Consider the following 13860-nt stretch of genomic DNA (forward strand, 5'->3'; position numbering starts at 1 on the left):
TTGATTGTGATGGGCGACCGGGCCATTGAAAGTGTAATTGATGTTCTGGCACTTGTGACTTTGAACCCACTTAGTCACAAACTCATGATTCAGTTGTTCAGGCTTCCGCAGGAGGATGAAATGTTGCTGTGCGCGGCGGAGCCTCGGCTTTTAGCGTTGGCCTCTGTTGATTATTAAAACGATGCGTTATGCAAGTCCTGAGTTTAATGATTAACCTCTCCACATGTTACAGAGCCGTGCTTTGCGGTAATTTGTGGGTCAAAAACGGGTTTTAAAAAAAAAATTTGGCACATTGTGAAGGTGAAGCCTGTGTTTTTTTTTTTTTTTTATTTCCTCCATGATGAATGGAGAAAGCAAAGGACCGGTAGTCACCATTAGCCTTCATTAGTGGCATGAGCTCAGTCCTGAATAGCGAGACTTGTTTGTACCTGGGCATGATAGGCAAAATACTCAGTGTCATGCAAATAAGCACACACGTGTTCAACCTCTTCTTTGCTAACCTGTGAATCAAGGAACGAATGTTTTAACGTTCCATGTCCAACGTTATAACCTCGTAGTTTCATCAGCCGTTTTAAGTCCTTGAAGGCCACATAAATGTACCCTTGCTAGTCACAACTTTAATTAAACTTTTTGGGTGGGGGTTGGGGTTGGTATTATGATTCTCCTTGGCTGTCCAGAGGACACCCGGTAAATAGCGAGAGCAGGCCTCAGTGGAAATGTCACAGCGCCATGGTGTTCATTAACATCAGTTAGCAGATGGAAATAGACGGTGCTAATCTGGTTTATCTTGGTCTTTCGGCTTGAATTTGGCACCTCTGTCACATGATATGACAAAAAATATGCAGGTTTGGTTGCGTTGTGGAATATAAGAATCATCCAAATTATTTCATGGTTTGCACGGCTTCTTATATTTTTGTATATAAAATATTTTATATAATATTTTTTAAAACCTGATTCCTCTGTCCTACAGTGAACAGACATAACCACTTGAAGGACTTCATGCTGGTAGTGTCCATAGTCATCGGAATGGGCGGCTGCTGGTTTGCCTACATTCAGAACCGCTACTCGAAGGACCACATGAAGAAGATGATGAAGGACCTGGAGGGACTGCAGAGGGCTGAGCAGAGCCTGCACGACCTGCAGCAGAAGTGAGCTTTGTGTTTCCTCTCAGGCTTCGCTTTGCTACGTTTGACACCTGACCTTGTCAGACATGCCCTTTCAGACATGCCTGAAACCCCTTGTTTTAGGTGATTGGTGGTGCATGGGTGTAGAGGATATAGCACAATGTTCATGCCGTTCACGAAGTTGGTTCATAACTTGGTAAATTATTGGGTCTCTTGAGATTCTTGCCATCTAGGATCTGGTTAACGTACCTTTTCAGGCAATTGCGTTGTGTCTCTCTCTCTCTCACCCACCCACTCACACACATACACACAGGCTGTATGGGAATTGTCCAGAAAATGATGGAAGGCTCTGGACTTCAAAGGCCCTAATACACCAGTGGTGTTTTTGGCTGCATTGCTACAAGGCTTGCATAATGCAGATAACAGTCCATCTATTATTAGTTAACAGAGCTATACAGCAAAATGTGAAATGGCGTGCCCCCACTGCTTTAAATGTAATGAAACAACATCAGGAGTTTACGGTGTGCATATGTTATTCTATGGAATCGGATCTATATTTGCAAACATCAGAAAGAACACCGTTCTCTTCAGCAGGTTCAATGTATTCTAATAAAGCCACCTTCTGACCCAAGCATTAAGTGGGCCAGTTGGCGTAATGGATGGGCAGCCCTTCCTGTGTACAGGAAGTCCTCAGAGACAGGATGCACGCTGTAGATGTTTAAATATGAGAAACCAGGGCCCCATCAGGGTCATCATGTGTATGGGTGTTGTCTCATAAAGCACCAGCTTTCTCGCTTCACCACACCATAACACTATATGGTTACACCCTTTTTTTTTTCTTTTTTTTTGTCTTCAGAGTCTGAATAGTGTTGACCCTGTAGAACAATCTAACCTCGGGGTGTAAACTGAAATGTTTCACTGTATTGGTATGTAAATATTGCACATAGCTCTGTAATAACTGTCTGTAATAACTAGGGTGTTAGTAGCCTAGTGGGTAACACACTCACCTATGAACCAGGAGACCCGGGTTCAAATCCCGCTTACTACCAGTGTGTCCCTGAGCAAGACACTTAACCCTAAATTGCTCCAGGGGGGGACTGTCCCTGTCACTACTAATTGTAAGTCGCTCTGGATAAGGGCGTCTGATAAATGCTGTAAAAAATAAAACGTCATGTATGACAGTCTGCCATGTTTGCACATTTACTTTGTAAAATAAGGTGAATACTCTTGAGTGTTGTTGTTCTAATGGAGGGCGTCCCACAACCACATAATGCACAAACTAAATTCTGTCTTTTGGTCCTTCTTGGTTTAAGTTACGGGTCGCCACAGCAGACTGTCTGCCCAGTCGACAGTGCAAGAATCTTCTTCTGGGTGCCTGTCCTAACTTTGTGGGGAGTTGCTGCAGCGTTCGTTACTCTTTGGTTGTGTGTACTGCACGACTGTCACTGAGTGTGTGAAGTACAGTTTGTTCAATGACAGCGAGGTGATTGGTGTCCGGTTTTTTTCCATCCCCAGGCCAGATCACCTTTCAGTGGCTCTCAGCTGCTGCGCCGACACGGCCCTCAGTCTCAGCTCTTGCCCTCTAAGCACCCTGCCCCCTGCTGACCAAACAGTGCAACAGGACAAAGTCTCTGCAGTAATTTCTATTCCACTTTATGTTCTGAAAGAGTTTATACTGACCTAGTCTGTTGTCTCCAGAAAAGCCTTGTGGATGGATGGCTTTGCTTTGATCCTATGTTTATGACTTTCCTCATGGGAGAGCGCAACTTACGTTGTTATTGGATTTGGTGGGAGGGACTGTGACAGTTGTCTTTATATGGTCAAGTTGGCAGCTTCTAAATGGCATGGTGCTACAGTGCAGCTTCAGTGGTCCTCCACCCCCCCTCCCCCCCCCCCCCCCCTTTAGGGGGAAGGATAATCTTGTCAAACTCAGGGCAGGCCATCCGATTACCGAATGCTGTGCCACGATCACTTCCCCTCTGCTGCTCCCTGGGATTTCAGGCTATTTTGGGCTCTTTCTGGCAGCTGCCCCTGTTGCTCCATAGATGTCATCCATTGTTTTTACTTGCTGCCAGGAGAGACCGGTTCACAATCGGGTTGATTTGTGAACATGCATAATGGGCTAAATCACTTGCAGTTTTAGGGTTGCTGCATTGGAGCATAACGGTGGTTCTCAAGCATTTCAACCACTTGGGTCAACCAGTGGGTGGGATGATTCTATTCTAATTTCAAAACCTCGAAGTAATCTAAACCCGCACGCCACTTTGTTTATTCCGACATGAGTTTTGTGGTATTTTCTGAAGCTGATTTTCCCTGGCCACCACTGCGTTATCCATGCAATTACGTCTTTTTTTACACTATGGTTCCCCTTAACATTTTCCTCCCTGTCCCCTGGTTCTCAATGTTTTTGTGTTTGGAATTTGAATGGTTGATCTTTATTATGAATTGCAAAAAAAAAGGATACATTTCTTCAGATTTTTTTCACCCCACCTGTCATGTGAAAGTGAAGTGCTGTGTTTCACAATGACAATCACATTATGGTGACCCAACGAAATGTGTCCTCTGCACTTAACCATCACCCTTGATGATCAGTGGGCAGCCATGAAAGGCACCTTGGCGGTTTGGGATTCAAACCAGGGCCAGGGTGTGGGAAACCTTTGACCGCGATTTTAATAAACGTATAAACGACACATTGTTGACCAAGTAAAGAGCTGTCGTCATGTGCACGTTGGAATAATGTGGCGAGCATTCGCTCAGCGCTGATTCTTGCTCGAATAACAGCTTTGTGCTATTTGTACAAGTTGGTAGCCGAAGTTACAACACGCCCATTTTTTTTACTTACTGACGAATGAGAACGCAGCTGCTCTTACTCCCTGGCACTGGACAATGGAGACAGGGCCGAACCACCCACCTACACTTAACCCCCATGTAACACATATCTCAATATGAGGTTGAGGTTGAAGTTTATTGTCATATGTACAAAGTACAGCGTACAGAGCTTGAAAACCCCTCCCACGTAGACAGAACAAAGTGCAGCAGAAATAAATAACATATGCAACATTGAATTATCTACATCCATCCCGCTAATTTCCCCGCACATTTCCAAGCCTTTTTCCAAACTGAAGGCTGATCAACGCGGCTCCCACTAAAAGTGAATGTAAATATTAACACTAATGCCATTTTTATGTATGCATATGTACACTTCTGGTGCCCTCCCGGCCCGTCTGACAAAGTCTGCACACCCCATTGCCTTTGACAGGTGACATGCCTCTGTCATGCTTTGTTGAGGTTTGAGTTCTCTTTCATGCACAATGCAATGACCTTCTGGGAAGTTTGCTCATAAAAGCAGAAGCTAATATAGCGGTTGCTTCCTCCAGGCCTACTTTTTTTTTGTGTGTATTGTGCATCCCACTGTTGCCACAGGTACTCGAAGGCCCTCCAGTGGGTCAGCATGCTGAATACAACTGGTTAAACAGCATTTTCATGATGCAGCCTATATCTTTTATTCATTGTGGTTTTTGTACAAGTCTCTGGTTAAGACATGTAGCAGTTATATTTATGTCTTCCACATTTTAATAATTTCTCAACATTTATTCGCTGCCACTTCAGGCTACAGATAGCCCAGGAGGAGCACCGTACGGTGGAAGTGGAAAAGGTGAACCTGGAGCAGAAGCTACGGGACGAGATCAACTCAGCCAAGCAGGAGGCTCAGCGGCTGAAGGAGCTGCGTGAGGGCACCGAAAATGAGCTGAGTCGCCGTAAATATGCAGAGGAGGAGCTGGAGCAGGTAACACGGCCCTCCACACAACAGACATGAAGGTGTGGTGCGTAAAAGGCAGCAGTTGGCAGGAACTAGGCCAACCTATTGCCTTTCTTTCTAAACTATACATTTAAGTGACCTTAAGTTCTTATTGTTACATGATGAGCAAAACTGGAGAATCCAGTGTTATGTGTTCCCTGACTAATCGTGCACTCTAATCATTTGGTTATGACCCAAACAGTGTAATTGTGAAACTTACTTTGGTAAATGCAGCCATTAGTGCTCTTCCTGTGGGATTGGCAGGAAGACTGCATGGTTCTATACACACACACAAATGCCCACCCCTATAATGAGCCCTACCATGCAGGAGAAGCAATTTTTTTTTTTTAAATCCTCTCCTCCATGGGTCATGAAAAGGGTGTTTTTAGGTTGCCATCTGACACCTGTGGAACTTCTGTGGCTTTTGATTGACCTTAATTGTACAGTAAAACTGAGAAGTAGGGAAGAACAATTGAAGAAGTCATTTTACACACACCTTTCTGCTGTTATTTATGCAGTTTACCGTGTTACCCATATCCTATTTCAACCTGATTAAAATGGAAGAGTGAAGCAATCAGTCTGTGAAGCTTTGTCAAAGTTTATTGGTTTCTCCTCTTATCAAATGAAGACTTACTCAACTCTTCCTTCCTATCCTCATCCTTTTCATGGGATTTAAGTCTTAAATTGCGTTCATAGCTGCTTGAAGTAAAAGTGTAACCTTGTTCCTTTTCAATTGATTCACTCGGTACAATGCAATAAGTATGGGGCAACCACGCCTGTGCATGCCTAGCTGAAGGCATGAGATGAGGCAATGGGGAGGGGCCACACCCCCTATTTAAACCACCTGTTGCTGTTATCTCCCTCAGTCCTTAAACGTCACCTTGCTTAAGGACCCTTTCCTTGCCTGTCTAGCCTCATTTAGCTGCTGCTCACTGTTTTGCTGGGGTTTTACCATTTTCAGCGAGTCTCTTCACATGTTTGACGGACAACAGCCTCTTTTGGTGAGTGTTTTTTTTTGTCCTGAGTGCAGATTTTGGTGAAAGTCAGTTTTGGGCAGTGAATGGGAAACCCACTGTTGGTTTCTGTCCTCAGAGCTGTGTCTTTTTCCAGCCACACAAAGGATTGCCACAATGCATGCCAGGTCTAGATGCTGAATAGTGGCGATGATGAAACTGCATGTGACTTCTGTCGGGGGTGAGCTGCAGGGGTGCACGATGACCCTCTGCTCTCCGATTCCACTGGGCCTTTCCAGCCTGAGGAGGAAGGGGATGGTGCTCCTGAGCGAATTCTGGACTGGGCCGAGACTATGGAGACGTGTGAAATGGAGGCTTTGTCCCCCATCTAGCCATGTGATTTCTCAGCCTGACTGAGTTTAAACTTTGTCTAACTTGAGTCTCAAATTAGGAGGCAGTGGATTTATCCTTCATCACCCTGTTTTGTTGAGCAACTGCTAAACTGGAGGTGGAGTGGCCTTCACCCCACTTACGCAAAAGACAACAAGATTTGCGTTTTTTTTTTTGTTTTTTTTTTTTGCACCCAGCTTCACCCACTCGAAATTGTTTGTCTTTGTTACCGGACTTCATCATGGCTCTCACCCAGTCTTGGTTCAACCTCTTTAACCTCTTTGCAGTTCCTGGATCGTGGTGGGTCTGCTCAATCTCCTAATGATGAAGCCTTCACTGGCCGCTTCTCTCATCCCGAGTCATAATCATGGGGTCGTGGGTGCTGCCACACTACCTCTTAAAGCACTGTGGCATCTCCTTTGAACAGCAGAAAAGATTCATTGGGCTCAGCCACTAATTTGATGCCATATTTGCAAAGTTCGTTTTGCAGAGGCTCTTCGCAACGTTATTCCCAGATGGGATGAGAAGCCAAGGAATCCGCCTACAATCCGTAAATCAGTACCGGTGCCTCCACCTCAGGTGAAGCGCGCTGCTCCAAATTTAACTGCAGGGATTGTTCAGAAGAAACATGCCTCCTGTCACTCAGCCTCCGAATGGACTCCAAGGCAAGAGGGAAGCCGTCTTGAGTGGAGAAGACCAGTTGTGTGAAGGCAAACGTGTGGGGTGTGCAAAAAAAGGTGTTTCTGCAGTTCTGCAATCCAATCCAGGTCTGCTTTTCCTGCAAGCCATATGCATTCCGTTGTTCATGTGATCAGCTGTTCATCTAATTTGTGAAGCCATCATGAGGCCAGCCTTGTTCAAACAGCGAATGTCACATTGGATTGTGGAGGCCATCTCCTTTTCTTATTATAGCTGGGACTGGTCTCAGCGGAGGGGGTTAGCATGCACTCTGCTAGAGCTGTGTCCTCGTCCTGGGCACTTTTTCATCAGTGGGAGACAGCCCAATATCAGCCACCTGGGCTTTGCTGCATACTTTTGTGTGATTTTTTTATCGCCTGGATGTGGTTTCCTTGGCAATGGCTATTAGTGCTTTCTGCCAACTCTGGGAACTTTTAGTCTCACCTTTTCATCTGTTTCGGTTCTACTTGTGTTGTACTGAGTGAATCGGCTGAAGAGGAACGTCAGGTTATGCATATTACGAGGTTCAACACTACATCGCCTTGCCCTGACACTGCTTAGCTCTGCGAAGAGCGGTTCTGAACTAAGGCGAGATGACCGCAACAGGTTGTTTAATTAAAGGGCGTGGCATAACCTGAATTTAACATTGTTGAAACCCCTGCGAATGAAACCTAGCTGCTAGTTGTCCTCCTTTAAGACTGCTATTTGGATTGTTGATCCAATTTTGATCCCAGCACCGCGTGAGGTAGAACAGTTAATTTTTGCACAGAATTCCTCTGTGCAATTTCCTGATTTGTAGCACTTCTTAAATAGCTCCCCATGAGTCAGGAGTCAGGACCCAGGATGGATGCCCTGTACAGTTCCTTTTGTTGACTGTCTGGTGACAAAGGCAGTTGCTTATCTTTCATGAGCCTATGAGATGAAGGCATGATGTGACCTTCTTTTGACCCCTCTTCAGAATAGCTTTACTAGAGAATTGACTATAATAATACATATTGGAATGGGGTTGAGACTGCTGTCATAAACATGATGGAAGAAAAGACCTTGAATCTTTTGCCCAGAATAGAGTTGAACTTGCGTGCATGTTCCTGTAAAGGTTCGCATGGCTCTGAAGAAGGCAGAAAAGGAGCTGGAGTCACGGGGCAGCTGGTCCCCACCAGAGGCCCTGCAGAAGTGGCTGCAGCTCACTCATGAGGTCGAGGTGCAGTACTACAACATCAAGAAGCAGAATGCCGAACGCCAGCTGCAGCTGGCTAAAGAAGGGGTGAGTAGTCATGGAGACTAGTCTCGGTCTGCTGATACAGAGAGTCTTGTGTTCCTTGTGGACCCAAGGTGTGTTCTATCTTCTCTCCTCAACATTCTCAGGCGGAGAAAATAAAGAAGAAGAGGAATACCCTTTTTGGGACTTTCCACGTGGCGCACAGCTCGTCACTGGATGATGTGGATCACAAGATTCTGGCAGCCAAGTGAGTGTCTTGAGATGGTCAGGAAATTCACTCTATACAAAAAGTTTGTTTGTATTATGAGTTTTATTGTGACCTGAATGAACTCTGTGAAGATTGAGTCTTTTTTACATTTGTTACACAAGTTTGCTGATGAGGACATGCAGTCTGTTTAAAAGCGCTTTGACTATGTTGGTTTCGAACATGGCCAAACTCACTGAAATGGAACCACACTTTGTTCAGAAAGGGTTTGTTTGGAATAATCTAATGGGATTGATGCTCCAGTGTATTAGTGGGCTGGTACGCTTGGCACACTGGCACAGCCGTAGGCTTTTGGCACTTGCGTTACGTGAAGGCACACCTTCTGATGCAATGGTTTTTAATTCCTGGACTGCAATGAAAGAATTTAAATAGTCTTTTTTTATTATTATTACACAATGTTTTACAAAAGTCAAATAAGTCTACTTGTTTTGCGGAGATATTTATATAAGCCAGCATGCTAAGCAGCTAACTTTCCGTACCATGGTTTCCGACCTTCAATTGTCAGGTAAACATACTCATTCCTGGATTTGAGCTTGTGCCTCTTTCTCTGCAGACAAGCTTTGGGTGAGGTGACCGCTGCGCTGAGGGAGAGGCTGCAGCGGTGGCAGCAGATCGAAATGCTGACCGGCTTCACCATAGTCAGTAACCCTGGGCTCCCGTCTCTGGCCACAGCCCTCAACGTGGACCCTAGCTTCATGGGCGGCCGTGCCACGCCTCAGCACTTCATCATGTCTGAGGACACGGACGACATGGACGAGGACATCTTGGCGCCGGGAGCTCTGCAATGTAAGGACTCGCCCGAATCTGAGGGCCACAAGGCCCGGTTTGCCAAAGGGCCACACAGACATTCTAAAGGGCACCTGGGAATGTCCAAACAAGCTTGATTACTGTGAAATCTGCCAGAATATTGTGTTCACTGCTGGGATGGTAAAGGGATTAACCACTGACTCTTTTTGAGTGCCATGTTCTACTGAAAGCATTTGGAATTGTTATGGATTATTCAGTCTATGCAAAGCTTTATTGCAGTTGTAGGCTTTTCCCCCTTCAAAGGGACTGTTTAGCGTGCACCCGCCAATGGACTTTGACGTTTCCTTTTTTGGATTCCATCAAAACTGTTTAGAACATTTTTTTTATTTTTTATTTTATTTGGAACTTTACCAACACCAGTTGTCTATCACTCTCTCTTCTTTAAGCAACCAAAAATATCCTGAATTAATAAAATGATGACTTGTTTAATCTAAAGTGATTTCCTTACTGTCCAGAATGTGATATCTGAAAAATATATCAAATATATTGTAGTTTTGTCTTGCACGCTATCTTGGTTAATCTTGGTAATCTTGCACTGAAGTAGAAACGTATTAAGCTTTATGACCCTTCAGAACTGATCTTCTCATTTTGCTATCTTAACTAGGTGTGTCTGTTAGCCTTTTAGCGTATGGTTTATACGCTGAATTTGATTTGGACTGCATAATGTCCCCTCATTTAGTTCTCTGAGTGTGTGTGTGTGTGTGTTTATATGTATTGATATGGAGTGGTATTCTAAATAGTTATTTTCTAATTATTGCACATTGCAGAAGAACTGGTATGTGTATCAGCATGAACCAGCCCATTTGTACGTCTTAATTCATATTTTATAACAACCCCTTCCTCGTCCCCTTTTTTTTTTTCTTTTCGTTTTCTGTTCTTCCCCCTTTGCTCCTGATTGGTCACTGGCCACTGGTCCTTTCCAGATGCCGCCTGGCTCATGGGACGTCGAGCAAGTGACCTGTGGTCCGTCGGTTCTGACTCTCAATCCTTGTGGAAGTACACTGGTTGGCCTGATTAATCAATGCTATTCTCTTCCACTTTGAACCTACAAGCTCCTCGTTTCCTCACTCTTTCCTGTCCCCAAGGCAGCCTTTGTTCAGTCCCACAGAGCATGCAAGGTCTTCCAAGAGCTCGGGAGCTTTCTTTGGCTCCTGTTGCTATGGCTTGCTTCTCAGACAGCTTCTCTTGTTATATTTCCGTCATCCAATGTACCTGTTCTCCACTCCTTAGTCATGGCCATTTATTGTACTCCGCAGTGAAATGTAATACTATGCATGTACTGACCCCTCACGTCTTGATTAAATATTTTTGATAGAGATAATTTTCAGCAAAGCCTTTACATATATTCTGTAGTTCTCCCATCAGCCAGAAACCAGTTTTTAATAGCATGTTATGTTTTCTCCTCTGACCCCAAGTGATGTTCCATGGGTGGACTGTATCCCCACCACAACTCTTTCTTTGTTTTCCCCCAAACACCGGCTTGTGCTTATTGACACCTTCCCTTTCTGTACAAGTTAACCAATTGCTCCGTACTTCATATGTGACTAGTTTTCAAATGTAATAATATTGTTCTGTGCTGTGTCCACAGCTCCTAGCATGATGTCCCTGCGCCAACGCCATGTTGATCCACAGATGACCATGGGCTCCCAGAGGTTGGTAGAGGGCTGCCTTTTGGCAGGGCATCATGCAGAAGCTAGCTCGCACCAGTCCCGCCCTAGGCCCACCCTGCACCAGTTTCGCAGCCAGTCCTTTGGGCAGTTTGATTCCATGGGCCTCACTCCTCTGTCGTCCGCTGTGTCGCATCCCTCCATCATCTGCACTTCTTCACAGCCACACTCTTCCTCTGCCTACAGTTCCTGTGTCCCCCACCCTCCCCACTATCACTCGTCTTATTTCCAGCCATTGGACCCCATCCCAGATTTTCCCACTGATGCCACCCCAACATCTGTGCGCCGCTCCGGCAGTTTTGGGTACCTCTCAGCCTGCTCCGGTCCAAGCGCTTGACGTGGGAGTGCAGTTTCTCCTCACCTTAACTTTGTGGTTCTCTTGTGGTGTTGTGTTGCAGTAGTGTTGTTGGTTGGTGGTTTTTTTTTTTTTTCTTAAGCATTTCAAGGGGTGAGAACCGTATGGGCATAAATAACATTTAAGGGCGAGATTTAGATATACATATCTTGATCAGATCCGTAATCATTTAAAAATGATTAAACTATAATGAACTAAATTACTTTGTTTTATGAACAATGCCATTCATGTGTTTTTATAAGGTTCAAGGGGTTTGCAAAATGTCACTCACACCCATATGGTTCACACCACGGTTTGACATGCTCATTTGCTGTTTCCATAATACAATGTATTCTGCCATTTTCAGCATGACCTTACCCTTCATCAAAATCCTTGTTGCATTTTATTTTTCCTGTGTGCATCGCTTATATGTGTGATTCGTGAATTCTAATATCCCTTGGAACAGTAGGGTCCCAGGGTTCCAGTTGAATTTCTGTGGAACAGTGGGAGGCACACATGCTTGTGTTTTGTGTTAGTTGTGATCACATTTGCTTGCCAACATTGTCGAGTTTAGGCCATTTGGAAAGCATATTGAAAGATCGTGATTGCCTGCCCCTGTTTCAAATACTTGTTCAGTTAGCTCTGAAGTCACCAAAATCTAAATTCATTGTCCTTTGCAGGGATCTCAACCGGTCTGACTCAGACTCGTCCCTCTGCATCTCCCAGACTGGAGAGCAGTTGCGCATGTCTGCCTCCTTTGGCTCCAAAGGGCTCATCATGAAGCCCATCTCACTTCACGGCAACAACGGGGGCAGCCGCATTCAAGATGCTGGGACCTCACTAGATGGAGGCTCTGAAAGCCCCATCCTCATGAAAAAGGTCCATGGCATTGAGAAGTCTGCCAGCCTTGGGGAAATCAACAGCACCCAGGCGAGCCTCTCCATGTCGGGGTCATCCCGTTCACTCAGCCCCAACTCCACAGACCTCGACACACCCTCGCCCACAGGCCAGCCGGGCATCGTGGGAATCAAGGGCAACAGCCGCATCCCCCAGGTCTCCTCGAAGAAGAGCCCTCTGGAGGAGGACAGCGCGTCCACAGGCGAAGACACTGACTCGGCTGCCAGCCGCAAGAAACACACCTTCAAGATATTTAAGAAGCAGAAGAAATAACAAGGGCTGTGGACTGCTTTAGAGTTGTCAGTGGTGTTGATTTATATATATATATATATATATATATATTCCACCCCACCCCTCTTTTATTCACTGGTTACAAATGGCTACTGTTGTCTTTTGAAGGTTTCGAAAGGCGCTTTTTTTTTTTCCAGGGATCTTTGGGAGCAACTAGTTATTTAAAATTTTTTTTATAATTTCATTATTGAATCTTTCTGCCAATGTGTATAGGGGAATCTAAGGCACTATTTAGCAGGAACCAATGCCAGTCCACCCACCCCACCCCAATTTAGAAACCTTTTTTGTTTCTTTTTTTGCTTTTGTCTGTATCTGTTTGCATGATTTTGATTGGAATCTTGTTGAATGCTGTTAGGTGTTGGCTTGGTTCACATCCATATCGCTGGTGTTCTTTTACTCCCATCTCCCCCTGATATGCCTCCTGTTAGTCTGTGGTGAGGGAGGCAGAAAAGGGCTGAACTATATTGTTGGCCTCCCTGCTGTGTTACGCTAACTCTCGAGTAGACAGCATTGCAAAGACATACAAACAGGTATAAAGCTCACATGTACCAAAAAAAAATAAAAAATCCTAGTCCTAACTAGACTTTGCATGGCCTTCAGTGAACTCACTTAAAACTGCCTTGAGACCAAATCATTCTTGGAAGTTGACAAAATAAAATCTTGAATATGCATAGTCATGTATATATGTTTAAAAAAGAATGTTTAAAAAAAGGGCCTTTAATTACATGATGTAATTTCTTTTGTGGGGAATATTGTTTCTAGTATACTTATACTCTAGTATACTTTTAAGTTTTTCTCTTTCTGATTTGCATTAGAAACCTTTCCCTCTACAGAGCAATTCTGTGAAAGACCTAATCAGATGTTGAGTTTACAGTTTTAAGCTGCAGGACGGGATCGGTCGGCACCCTGAAAAATGTGTATATAAAATGTGTAAGTCATCCGTATCCATAAAAGTGCCAAACCAAAGACTTCACACCTGAGACCCCTGTACTGTTAAAGAACTGGAATTTGTTTACAGCGATTCAGACTTATGGACACACATGGTGTTTTTAAATGTTGGTGTTGCGCAGGGCAAGTTTTCACCTTTGTGCTTGTTTTCTTGATCGGTTGTGTCTTTTAAAGCTTCTTCAGTTAAGTATTGGTTAAAATAATAAGCACACTTAAAAGAAATTCAAAATATTGGAAGTGGATGGCCCTGTGCATCATTTGTCGTTCGGGATTTAAAACAAATAAATAAAATAAAAATTCTATTGCTGCATAAGACACCAGCAGCTCAGCTGTAGACACACTTCTGCCTGGAGCCGGTGGTACAGATGACGGGTGTTAAAAAGTAAAAAAAAAAAAAAGGCGTTTCATCTCGCAACTTTTACTACAGTGTGTCATTTGTACCTCATTTGCACGCAAAAAGCAGCGCTAAATGGATCTTGCCGTCAGTG

At 44.4% G+C, this 13860-nt stretch overlaps 1 protein-coding gene across 5 annotated transcripts in view; it reads left to right on the plus strand.

The window, feature by feature from the left end:
* The window catches only part of stim1a (stromal interaction molecule 1a), a 25715-nt gene extending 11945 nt beyond the window's left edge, over positions 1-13770 (plus strand). For 2 of the 5 annotated variants that reach the window (XM_028963002.1, XM_028963003.1), the window contains exons 7-14: positions 971-1148; positions 4734-4911; positions 8041-8208; positions 8310-8410; positions 8982-9214; positions 10159-10239; positions 10824-11205; positions 11917-13770. In XM_028963002.1, coding sequence (XP_028818835.1) covers positions 971-1148; positions 4734-4911; positions 8041-8208; positions 8310-8410; positions 8982-9214; positions 10159-10239; positions 10824-11205; positions 11917-12406 — 1811 coding nt within the window. In that variant the 3' untranslated portion in view covers positions 12407-13770. The remainder of the gene's footprint in view (positions 1-970; positions 1149-4733; positions 4912-8040; positions 8209-8309; positions 8411-8981; positions 9215-10158; positions 10240-10823; positions 11206-11916) is intronic. The other 3 variants (XM_028963005.1, XM_028963004.1, XM_028963006.1) reach the window with 3 other exon arrangements.
* The last annotated feature ends 90 nt before the right edge of the window (positions 13771-13860 follow it).

Source organism: Denticeps clupeoides, chromosome 19 (genome assembly GCF_900700375.1).
Source record: "Denticeps clupeoides chromosome 19, fDenClu1.1, whole genome shotgun sequence".
NCBI classification, from domain to species: Eukaryota; Metazoa; Chordata; class Actinopteri; order Clupeiformes; family Denticipitidae; genus Denticeps; species Denticeps clupeoides.